Source organism: Schistocerca piceifrons, chromosome 1 (genome assembly GCF_021461385.2).
Source record: "Schistocerca piceifrons isolate TAMUIC-IGC-003096 chromosome 1, iqSchPice1.1, whole genome shotgun sequence".
NCBI classification, from domain to species: domain Eukaryota; kingdom Metazoa; phylum Arthropoda; class Insecta; order Orthoptera; family Acrididae; genus Schistocerca; species Schistocerca piceifrons.
Window position 1 is genome coordinate 1170282108 of NC_060138.1, and position 13471 is coordinate 1170295578.

General features: G+C 42.9%; 1 protein-coding gene across 1 annotated transcript in view; it reads right to left on the bottom strand.

The window, feature by feature from the left end:
* The window catches only part of LOC124778903 (glutathione hydrolase 1 proenzyme-like), a 125067-nt gene that overhangs the window by 13770 nt on the left and 97826 nt on the right, over positions 1-13471 (bottom strand). Inside the window, exon 7 of the mRNA XM_047253674.1 lies at positions 2205-2404. Coding sequence (XP_047109630.1) covers positions 2205-2404 — 200 coding nt within the window. The remainder of the gene's footprint in view (positions 1-2204; positions 2405-13471) is intronic.

Genomic DNA, 13471 nt, shown 5'->3' on the forward strand with positions numbered 1-13471 from the left:
GACGGTTTACCCCTCATGGACTTGAAGCAGAGAAGTTTTACTTATCACAGAATTCTGACATATTTCTAGATATGATTATCTGCGATTGTACTACATCGCAGACTGCGTAGCGTGACGGAAAACATTTAGGCTCTAGTAACGTGTATGTAGTGTTGGACTGTTCGGTTGTTAGGCTTGACCACAATTTCCGCAAAGACGCCTCATCCCTCTGCTGCACAACAATGATTTACCATTTGTCTGTGGTCAAAGAAGATCCATTACTGCTTGCTCATATCACATTCCTTTCTACAGTCACAGAGCGGTTGTAACAGATTCTCAAAAGCATGATTTTACAATAACGTGAGAGAGTTCATCCGGATTTCGTGTATGGAATCAAATGTGTTGACTGAAGAGACAAAATATCATTTTCTGCGCTACAAGACAGAAGATAATAAGAAATTTCAAGGTCAAAAGATCTCTACTCCAGCAATGGTGACTTTCTCGAACTCCACGGAGTGCAATACAGCTCGAGACGCAGCAATAGAATTACGAATTCAACACTCTAGTTTTTTTCATGTCTGCACAAAAACGTACTAAACTGGGAAGACGAGGACCATACTGAGTAAGTCCTATGCATGTTATGAGTCGGTTATAACGGCCAATTTGAGGTTGTTTCAGAAGGCTGCCCACGTTTGTCTGGCCGGAGTTACGTTTCATCCAAACAACCAAAAAATGTAGTTTTCAAAGCAGATTTTATTTGAATTTAATTACACCAGACAAATCTGAAAAACATAAAGCAAGCAAATAGCTTTATAAATCCGTTATCGCGATATGAAATTCTGTAAGCAAACAAAGTGTTGAAGATGGGGTCATAGCTGAATAACCGTTGTAAAGTTTATATCCTGTTTCTTAATTTCGAAAAGTATTAATCAGTGACATTTCTGCAGTTGGTTTTGTTAACCAACAAGCTGATCTCCAGTTATTATAATTGTTTCCTTCTTTAGATTTTTAATTTGCTGTGTGAAAGTAACATTATTGTTATATGAAAAAAGTATCTTTTGTGAATATTTCTAAGTGTATTTTCGACAAATTTGAATTTGTCTTCTTCATAAGAAAAACGAACTCGTAAAATCACATATTGACATAAATGGATGCTGAAGCCATTTTTCTTATTAAGAAGACAAATTAATTTTTGTCGAAAGTATGGTAAAGGGTTAACAAACCTTTAATTATGTAAATAGTTGGCTGTTACTTCCAGTCCTATCAAGTTTCTATGTGCACCATTGCTGAAGTGCTGCCATATTTAAAATTCTAGAATTTTATGATTTACTTTCAAAAAGTATTGAGTTAAAACTATCAATCAGCTGACATACGAAACATTTAGTGTACTGCCTGTCGAATTTAGTTACAGGCGTATGACACATTCTCAAACACGTCGAATCAGTTATATCAAAAAGTCAGTTTTACAATCTGATCCCTTCTTGGATAAATTTCTATGGAGGACTATGTCAGAAATTGTATTTTAAGAGGTAAGACGAACTTTGTCTATCTTCATAGCTGATCACTCAGAGAACCCAGGTTCGATTCCTGATACTGCCAAGGAGTTTTCCTTGGTGGCAGAACTGAAACAGGATCCACTCACTTTCATGATGCCAATTGAGGAGATACTTGACCAAGTAGTCGTGGTGTGTCTGGGTATGCCAACCCGACAACGGCTGGAAGGGCAGCGTGCTGACCACAAGCACACCGCATCCAAGTGATGCTATTGGCTGATGGATGACACAGTGGTGGGTTGGACCCGATTGACCTGCTTGTGGTCAGAACAGTAGAGCTGAAGATGGAACCTCTCGGTTGTATTGGAATGCCATGAAATGGATATTTTGTGCATACATATCAGGATACAGGCAGAAGTAATGCTGTGAGGCTGGGTAAGAACATGCCCAGAAGAGGCGAAATCATGAGTTCGTGTCGCAAACTGGCACACAATGTTAGTAAACCAGGAAATTTCAAAGACATATTTTTTATGTTTGCTGTGCAGCAGCATTGGTGGACTGAATTCTGACAATTTGTTGGAACACAGTGCAAGAGTCTGATATAGCACACACAACTACTACAATTCACTTCAACTTTTGTTCACACATCCCCCCATTCAAAGAATGGATGTTTCTTGATGCAGGCAGTTAACAGCTGATTCATACTCAGCTTGGGACTGTATTTATACTGACACTGAGTTGAGAGTGCTGGCAACTGCGACTGCATCTCCATTCGATGCCCTTATACAAAATCCACTGGCGTCAGAATCGAGATCTGTGTCCATGTTGTCCGCACTGTAAAGAATGTCCTCTGTAGATATGCGGTCTGATAAGATTTTCATAATTCCAACAAGGCGATCACTGGAAAGCAACTGCTGTAGAGTCTTGTTCACCTGAAACAGAAAACCCATATTCCAACACAGAACAAAGATTCTGAAAGAATATCAATGCACATAATATAGTATTTCAAGGACATGGGTAAGTATTGCACTCTTAATGAAAAGAAGTATCACTGTACATAAATGAAATGGCAGATGTAAAAATCTTTGGTCTTACCTGTGATGACATGAAGAAGCCACTGTATGCTGTTCCTATTGTAAAGCAGGAAATAAAAGTTTTGAACCCACTTGTGTATCGAATGAAATAGCTACAGTTTATTTCTGTCCGTTACACGTTTCAAAGGCATAAATCTCCATCATTAGGTGCATTTACATGGAGTAATTAGCATTTGTATGTTATGTTACGAGTTTGGAGTAACTTGCGGCACTGCCTAGCAGAGAAAAACAAAACACTAGTTCAGTACATGGCTCATAGTTCTTAGGGGTATTTGACTGAAAGTACGAATGAAAATATAAATGTCTCTACCGGACATTGCCCGAGATTACTCCAGAATCATAACACAAGAATCCATAGAATCAACCTGATTATGGACGTTTGAACCTTTAAAACGTGTTGTGGAAATAAACAGTAAATGGTGGCGGTAAACTTGCTTGTTTCATTCGGTATCTATGACCATCAAGGTAAAGCCAAACAAAAAAATGTTTCAATTTTTGTAATTTTAGTCCAGAATGTTCAAATTTTCTTGAGTCGCATGGTGCACCCTTCATCCACATCTGTAGTGCCCTTAAAGTTCATATTCTCACAGCAACAGTTCCTCTCCAGATGACACATCGCCGGAGAACAGTTCCTGCCATGACAGCTGACTCCATCCGACATGCTTACGTCATGCACTAGTCATTTACATGGTATGTACCCTGTGTTGGTCCACCTTTGGAACGCATTACAGCCGCGAATTCCTTGGTAGGTTTCCGAGAATTTAATGAATCAAATACTTACGCACATGTCACGCAGTTCCCGCAAATTACGGGCCCCGTGGTTTGCGAGGGCAGAGTTGACATCTAATAGCATCTGTGATGTGTTCCATCGGTTTCAGATCAGGCGAATTTGGCGGCTAAAACATCATGCTCGTGAGACAGTTACCTTGCTGAAAGATGCTACTGCTGTCAGCAAGGACACCAAACATGAAGGAATACAGATGGTCCGCAGTAACATTCATGTAATATACAGGGTGTTTCACTAAATGTGTTTGCCTCTGTAAGTTACGAAGTAACAGGCAACGGAAATATTTATTGCGGTAGTTCACCATAAGAAACGTTACACTGTCTGTGGAGCTATGAACATAGTTTATTGTATTATTATAGAAAAAGTTACAGCAAAAAGATACAATTTTTAAATGGAACAATAGTTGTTTCTATCATGCACTGGAATCAGTAACAGCAGCTGTGTATACATCAGTTTAAATTACATTCATGTCACTTTTAGTTTGAGAGCTACAACCCTTCAAAGTTTCAGGGGCAGATACCACACACGCTGCGCATAACGCAATGCGACTTCTAAACGTGGTGCGGCCGAGTTGCAACGTCGCCGGTGTCACGGAGCGAGAAGCTTCCTCGATGCGCTGTTAGACTGCCGACTGTCGCCGCACACGGCCCTATCCCTGACAGTTTGAGCCACAAAAACAAACGGGGCTCAATGTACCACAGTTACTGACATCGGATGAAGACGGCATACATGAACATCGAGTACGTTGGCATGTTGCTGATGCTCGGCGAGTGCCGACACGATGCCACTGAAGCATCCATGGCATTCGCCGTGAGATATCCTAGGCGAAGAGCTCCAGCAGCCATTACGTTCCTACGTGCCGAACAACGACTTCGGGAAAGAGGCAGCTTAGTAATGCGCCGCAGTAACAGACGAAAAACTGCAAGCAGGGAGGAGACGGAGGTATCTGTTTTAGCTGCAGTACACCACGATACTCATGTAAGCTTACGAGACGTTGCTGCAGTCGCTGGTGTCAGTCTCACATCTGTGTGGCGTATAGTACACGACCACAGGTTTCTCCCGTACCGCCTGTCACTGACCCAAAAGCTGCATGGGAACGATTTCCGTTCGAAGGTTACATTCTGTGAATGGTCCATGCGTAATTTCACGCTGGAGTCCTTACAAGGTGTTGTGTTCTCTGATGAGTCCACGTTCACAAATTATGGTGCTGCGAATCGCCATAACTTGCACTACTGGGCCGCAGACAATCCTCGGTGGGTACGACCTGTCGACCGCCAACGTAGGTGGTCTATTAATGTATGATGTGGAATCCTTGGGAATCAAATCATCACCGGCCGGTGTGGCCGAGCGGTTCTAGGCGCTTCAGTCTGGAACAGCGCCACCGCTACGGTCGCAGGTTCGAATCCTGCCTCGGGCATGGATGTGTGTGATGTCCTTAGGTTAGTTAGGTTTAAGTAGTTCTGCATGGATGTGTGCGATGTCCTTAGGTTAGTTAGGTTTAAGTAGTTCTAAGTTCTAGGGGACTGATGACCCCAGATGTTAAGTCTCATAGTGCTCAGAGCCATTTGAACCATTTTGAAATCATCGATCCACACTGCTTCCCAGGTACACTGACAGCTGAGTTATATCGCGCGTTTATAGTTGACAGTTTGGGTGGTCTCCTTGCACATGTGTATCTACACACGAGAGTCCATATGTGGATGCAGCGCGAAGTCACCCAGCCCATTCTGTGCGTACTGTTGTGGAGGAACTAAACAACAGGTTTGCAGGAAGGTGGTTGGGGCTCCATGGTCCTCAGTCATGGCCCGCAAGGTCGCCCGACTTAAAGCCATTAGATTTCTTTTTGTGGGGATATCTAAAGGATCGTGTTGATGTCACTGAGCCCACATACCCAGATGATCTAAAACGGCGAATCGAGGACGCATGCTGCTCCGTGACACCGGCGATGTTACATCTCGTTCGTAGATCCTTTAGAAGGCGCATTGCATTGTGCATTCAGGAACATGGACACACAATTCAACATCTCATTTAAATCAACTTCCCACCGGCAGAACATCGATCACCCACCACATAGCCATGTATTATGTACCGCGTGTGGTATCTGCCCCTGAAACTTTGAAGGGTTGTAGCTCCCTAACTAAAAGTGATAGAAATGCAATTTGAATTGATGTATACACAGCTGGTGCTACTGATTCCAGTGCACGATAGAAACAACTATGGTTCTATTTAAAAAATTGTATCTTTTTGCTGTAACTCTTTGGAGAATAACACAATAAACTATGTTCATAGCTCCGCAGACAATGTAACGTTTCTTATGGTGACCTACCGCAATAAATATTTCCGTCGCCTATTACTTCATAACTTACAGAGGCAAAGACATTTAGTAAAACACCGTTTATATAACTGTCATGGTGTATTCCGTTGCTACGACAGTTTCCCGTAGAAGCCCAGGTAAATATTTCCCATAGAATAACATTGCCCCACGTCGGTCTGCGTAGGTGGTGCAGTGCGTGTTTTGAGAAGCCATTTGTCTGACTGATGGCTTATCTGGACACGACCATCAATCTGGTGTAGCAAAAAACTTGATTCATCTGAGCAGACGACGCTTATACTGAGCCATGGTCCAATCTCAATGGTCCTGCGTCCATTGCAATTATGATTGATGACGTCATCGGGTCCACAAGGGAAGATGTGCAATCTACTGCGGAGCACAGTGTTCAGCAGTATGCTGAACAGTGTCCTCTGAAACAGTGGTGCCTGCACCAGCACTGCACTCTGTCTTCAGATCTGCTATATATGTCCACCTGCCCGGTATACAGAGCAAGCAAGCCTCCAAACTCCACGTTCTGTGATGAGATGTGAACGTCCACCATCATGTCACCTATATGTGGTTTCAGTATCCTACTAGCACTTTCTGTAGATGCTCACGAGAGTAGCAGGGGAACAGTAGACCAACTTTGCAGTTCCCGAGATGCTCGTTTCGAGGCACTGGGCCACAACAACCGGCCCTTTCTCATAATAGCTTATGTCAGTGGATTTCTCTGTTTGCAACCAGTATCATCGCTAGAATGATAACTCATTCGTCTCTGGTGTGCCCATCACGCCATTGCCCGAAACGCCAAGATTCAACTTCTGGTGGGCAGTGATCATAATGTTTGGGCGCATCCGTGTATATTTGGTGGGGCTCGCACTCGGGAAACCTATTTTATGCTGCAACTCCTCACTCGTGTTACTTCAGTCAGTTGTACAGGTGATAACTTCAATTTCATGGATAGAGGAAACTTGTTGATTTGGTGATTCTGCAATTTCGAAGAGCTTGTAATTCAGTACCCCCATCAATGCCTCCTAAAAAAATTATGTTTTTACTGGTTATCTAACCCGGTTTGCCATTAGAACAGCCGTCATATATGATTACATGCAACTCCCGTAAATATTTGAGAGCAGTACCAATTCTGTCACGATCGGATACGACTCACCATTCTCTTCCAGAAAATATTAATGGTTTGAACCACCTAGAACAGAGAGAATTTAAAAATCTAGAGCTGAATAAATCAGACTACGACGGAAGGAGAGAAAATTTTGGTGAATGGGGAGAAATCATTAGTGGGGTCACAGAGGTTTCACTTTTGGATCTACTACTATTCTTTATGCGCAAACGGCCTTGCAACAATGCTAGCACCGGTTCCTATCAGATCACCGGAGTTAAGGGCTATTGGGCTTGGCTAGCACATGGATAGCTGACCGTCCGAGTCTGCCAGGTGTTGGCAAGCGAGGTGCACTCAGCCATTTTGAGACCAATTGAGAAGCTACACTACTGGCCATTGAAATTGCTACACCACGAAGATGACGTGCTACAGACGCGAAATTTAATCGACAGGAAGATGATGCTGTGATATACAAATGATTAGCTTTACAGAGCATTCACGCAACGTTGGCGCCGGTGGTGATACCTACAACGTGCTGACATGAGGAAAGTTTCCAACCGATTTCTCATACACAAACAGCAGTTGACCGGCGTTGCCTGGTGAAACGTTGTTGTGATGCCTCGTATAAGGAGAAGAAATGCGTACCATCACGTTTCCGACTTTGATAAAGGTCGGATTGTAGCCTATCGCGATTCCGGTTTATCGTATCGCGACATTGCTCCTCGCGTTGGTCGAGATCCAATGACTGTTAGCACAATATGGAATCGGTGCGTTCAGGAGGGTAATACGGAACGCTGTGCTGGGTCCCAACGGCCTCGTATCACTAACAGTCGAGATGACAGGCATCTTATCCGCATGGCTGTAACGGATCGTGCAGCCACGTCTCGATCCCTGAGTCAACTGATGGGGACGTTTGCAAGACAGCAAGCATCTGCACGAACAGTTCGACGGCGTTTGCAGCAGCATGGACTATCAGCTCGGAGACCATGGCTGCGGCTACCCTTGATGCTGCATCACAGACAGGAGCTCCCGCGATGGTGTACTCAACGACGAACCTGTGTGCACGAATGCCAAAACGTCATTTTTTCGGATGAATCCAGGTTCTGTTTACAGCATCATGATGGTCGCATCCATGTTTGGTGACATGGCGGTGAACGCACATTGGAAGCGTGTATTCGTCATCGCCATACGGCATATCAACCGGCGTGATGGTATGGGGAGCCATTGGTTACACACCTCGGTCACATCTAGTTCGCATTGACGGCACTTTGACCAGTGGACGCTATATTTCAGCAGATCATGCACGACCGAATGTTGCATGTCCTGTACGGGCCTTTCCGGATACAGAAAATGTTCGACTGCTGCCCTGGCCAGCACATTCTCCAGATCTATCACCAATTGAAAACGTCTGGTCAACGGTGGCCGAGCAACTGGCTCGTCACAAAATGCCAGTCACTACTCTTGATGAACTGTGGTATCGTGTTGAAGGTGCATGGGCAGCTGTACCTGTACACGCCATCCAAGCTCTGTTTGACTCAATGCCCAGGCGTATCAAGGCCGTTATTACGGCCAGAGGTGGTTGTTCTGGATACTGATTTCTCAGGATCTATGCACCCAGACTGCGTGAAAATGTAATCACATGAAACTTCCTGGCAGATTAAAACTGTGTGCCCGACCGAGACTCGAACTCGGGACCTTTGCCTTTCACGGGCAAGTGCTCTACGATCTGAGCTACCGAAGCACGACTCACGCCCGGTACTCACAGCTTTACTTCTGCCAGTATCTCGTCTCCTACCTTCGAAGCTTTACAGAAGCTCTCCTGCGAACCTTGCAGAACTAGCACTCCTGAAAGAAAGGATACAGCGGAGACATGGCTTAGTCACAGCCTGGGGGATGTTCACGAAAGCTGACTACGGCCAGGAGAGCGGTTGCTCACCAAATGCTCCTCCATATCTGTATCGAATGATACCTATCGGCTGAGTATGACACGGCGGTCGGTCGACATGGTTGTCTCCTAACGCCTGTTCAGTCGAAGAGAGCAGCTATTCTTTATCTAGTGAAAACGACGTCCCACTGGTAACACAAATGTCAAGTGCAGTTGGCACTTTTTATATGGTACTGAGTCACTTGCACACATGTTGTCCTTAATCATATTAAAGAGAGTTAAAAAGTTAAAAAATTCAGAAGATTATGAATTGTTAACATTAGTGAAAAGTAACAAGCAGTAAAAATCATTTCATAAGTTTGCAATACTGTAGCTGACCTCAATTCTATAAAACATGGATAAATTTAAGTTAAATTTAAATTGAGAACCATCCATGGTTCGGAAACAACAACCTAGAATCATTTCTGTACAACACAGAACAAAAACAGTATACATAGTACGTGGACTGAGAGTAAGTGACTAAGGTAGAACGTTGCCAAATTACTATTGAACTCAAACAGTTATGTTCAGCAACTTACCGTCCACGTAATCGTTAGTTTCGGATACAAACAGATATACGTCTTAACGTATTTCGCATATTTATGCTTAATAATATCTCATGGCGTGCTTTTCTTTGCTAACCCACCAATTTAAAAGAAAGAATGGATTGTATAAAAGCGAGCATTATACAGAGTTGATCTGCATATTCGCATTATGCACCGTCCATCCAAAACATTCCGAGACGTATTTTGTTGGTGGTGTACAAGGGACATCAGTGCAGTAATTACGGCGGGTGCTTGAACTAGCAGCTCTAAACAACAGCTGTGCATTCAACAAGTCATTTGTGAGCTGTCAGTGGAGAGTTGTGGGCGTGTGGCTGCAGCGTGTCAATGTTGTTGTGTTACAAATCGCACTAACTTGCATCTCCTAATAATAAAAAAATTCAAATTTAAGTAAAAATTCTGAAAGAACATTGGACATCTACATTTTTAGCCTAGGATATTATGAAGTACTTTTCAAAATAAAGTTCTTGCCAGCCGCTACGAAAAAAGTTAACGTTACAAGAAATTTTGAAAAAAAAATGTGTTTTTTAATTCAATCTGTGGGAAAAAAGTAGAACCACTGACGTATTTGGAGTGAAAGTAACGTATGAAGGCTCTCTAAATTTATAGATTCACGTGATACATATTTTATCGTTAAAACTTAAAAGTATTCCGACATAAAAAATAAAATACCGTAAGAGATGTGAAACTGTTCCTCCTGCATAACGAAAAGTGTCGTCGCTGATGAGATGGCGTTCTGTTGGATATCGTTGAAACTTCCAGCGAGAAAGTTGTTAAGAAAACTGTTAAATTAATTTTGATGACATCTATGCACGCAAATTATTTACGAGAGACTCCGTGCGCGTGAGTGCGCTAGTGCTTCTACTTCTTCGCCTGGATTTTATCGCGACGGCTCACCTTAACAGGACCAAGAGTATCTCCTACCTTCCGAAAATATATTTGCAGCTCTTACTGACCCTTCGTCGTTGCACACATTAACTAAATCGCTAATATGTGGTTGTTGTTGTTGTGATCTTCACTCCACAGGCTGGTTTGATGCAGCTCTCCAACTTACTCTATGCTGTGCAAGCTTCTTCATCTCCCAACACCTACTGCAATCAACATCCTTCTGAATCTGCTCAGTTTATTAATCTCTTGGTCTCCCACTACGACTCTTATCCTCCACGCTGTCCTCCAATAGTAAACTGGTGATGCTTTGATGCCTCAGAACATGTCATACCAACCGATCCCTTCTTCTGGTCAAGTTGTGCCACAAATCTCTCTTCTCCCCAATTCTGTTCAGTACCTCCACATTAGTTATGTGATCTACCCATCTAATCTTCAGCAACCTTCTGTAGCACCACATTTCGAAAGCTTCTATTCTCTTCTTGTCCAACCTATTTATCGTCCACGTTTCACTTCCATACATGGCAACACTTCATACACATACTTTCAGAAACGACTTCCTGACACTTAAATCTATACTCGATGTTAACAAATTTCTCTTCTTCAGAAACACTTTACTTGCCATTGCCAGTCTACATTTTATATCTTCTCTAGTTTGACCATAATCAGTTATTTAGCTCCCCAAATAGCAAAACTCATATACCACTTTAAGTGTCTCATTTCCTAATCTAATTCCCTTAGCATCATCCGATTTAATTCGACTACATTCCATTATCCTCGTTTTGCCTTTGTTGATGTACATCTTATATCTTCCTTTCAAGACACTGTCCATTCCGTTCAACTGCTCTTACAGGTCCTTTGCCCTCTCTGACAGAATTACAATGTCATCGGCAAACCTCGAAGTTCTTATTTCTACTCCATGGATTTTATTTCCTTTACTGCTTGCTCAATATACAGATTGAATAACATCGGGGAGAGGCTACAACCTTGTCTCACTCCCTTCCCAACCACTGCTTCCCTTTCATGCTCCTCGACTCTTATATCTGCCATCTGGTTTCTGTACAAATTGTAAATAGCCTTTAGCTCCCTGAATTTGATCCCTGCCACCTTTAGAATTTCAAAGAGTGTTCCAGTCAATATTGTCAAAAGCTTTCTCTAAGTCTACAAATGATAGAAACTTAGGTTTGCGTTTCCTTAATCTTCCTTCTAAGATAAGTCGTAGGGTCAGTATTGCCTCACGTGTTCCAAAACTTCTACGGAATCGAAACTGATGTTCCCCGAGGTCGGCTTCTACCAGTTTTTCCATTCGTCTGTAAAGAATCCGTGTTAATATTTTGTAGCCGTGATTTATTAAACCGATATTTCGGTAATTTTCACATCTGTCAACACCTGCTTTCTTCGGAATTGGAATTATTATATTCTTCTTGACGTCTGAGGGTATTTCACCTGTCTCAAACATCTTGCTCACCGGATTGTGGAGTTTTGTCAAGGCTGGCTCTCCCAAGTCTATCAGTAGTTCCAATGGAATGTTGTCTATTTACGGGGCCTTGTTTCGACTTAGGTCTTTCAGTGCTCTGTCAGACTCTTCATACAGTATCGTATATCCCATTCGTCCTCTTCCATTTCCATAATATTGTCCTCAAGTACGCCGCAATTGCATAGACCCTCTATATGCTCCTTCTTTCCTTAGAACTGGGTTTCCATCTGAGCTCTTGATATTCATACAAGTTGTTCGCTGTTCTCCAAAAGTCTCTTTAATTTTTGTGTAGGCAATATCTATCTTACCCCTAGTGATAAATGCCTCTACATCCTTACATTTGACCTCTAGCCATCCCTGCTTAGCCATTCTGCACATCCTGTCGATCTCATTTTCAGGCGTTTGTTTTCCTTTTTGCCTGCTTCATTTACTGAATTTTTATATTTTCTCCTTTCATCAATTACATTCAGTATTTCTTCTTTTACTTAAGGATTTCTACTAGCTCTCGACTTTTTACCTACTTGATCCTCTGCTGCCTTCACTATTTCATCCCTCAAAGCTACCCATTCTTCTTCTACTGTATTTCTTTCATCCATTCTTGTCAATATTTCCCTAATGCTCTCCCTGAAACTCTCTACAACCTCTGGTTCTTTCACTTTATCCAGGTCCTATCTCCTTAAATTCCCACCTTTTTGCAATTTCTTCAGTTTTAATCTATAGTTCATAACCAATAGATTGTGGTCAGAGTCCACTTCTGCCCCTGGAAATGTCTTACAATTTAAAACCTGGTTCCTCAATTCTGTATTACCATTATACAGGGTGTTACAAAAAGGTACGGCCAAACATTGAGGAAACATTCCTCACACACAAAGAAAGAAACTATGTTATGTGGACATGTGTCCGGAAACGCTAACTTTCCATGTTAGAGCTCATTTTATTACTTCTCTTCAAATCACATTGATCATGGAATGGAAACACACAGCAACAGAACGTACCAGCGTGACTTCAAACATTTTGTTACAGGAAATGTTCAAAATGTCCTCCATTAGCGAGGATACATGCATCCACCCTCCGTCGCATGGAATCCCTGATGCGCTGATGCAGCCCTGGAGAATGGCGTATTGTATCACAGCCGTCCACAATACGAGCACGAAGAATCCCTACATTTGGTACCGGGGTTGCGTAGACAAGAACTTTCAAATGCCCCCATAAATGAAAGTCAAGAGGGTTGAGGTAAGGAGAGCTTGGAGGCCATGGAATTGGTCCACCTCTACCAATCCATCGACTTCGACTGAAATGTGCAGGAGCTCCATCGTGCATGAACCACATGTTGTGTCGTACTTGTAAAGGCACATGTTCTAGCAGCACAGGTAGAGTTTCCCGTATGAAATCATGATAACGTGCTCCATTGAGCGTAGGTGGAAGAACACGGGGCCCAATCAAGATATCACCAACAATGCATGCCCAAACGTTCACAGAAAATCTGTGTTGATGACGTGATTGCACAATTGCATGCGGATTCTCGTCAGCCCACACATGTTGATTGTGAAAATTTACAATTTGATCACGTTGGAATGAAGCCTCATCCGTAAAGAGAACATTTGCATTGAAATGAGGATCAACACATTGTTGGATGAACCATTCGCAGAAGTGTACCCGTGGCGGCCAATCAGCTGCTGATAGTGCCTGCACACGCTGTACATGGTACGGAAACAACTGGTTCTCCCGTAGCACTCTCCATACAGTGACGTGGTCAACGTTACCTTGTACAGCAGCAACTTCTCTGACGCTGACATTAGGGTTATCGTCAACTGCACGAAGAATTGCCTCGTCCATTGCAGGTG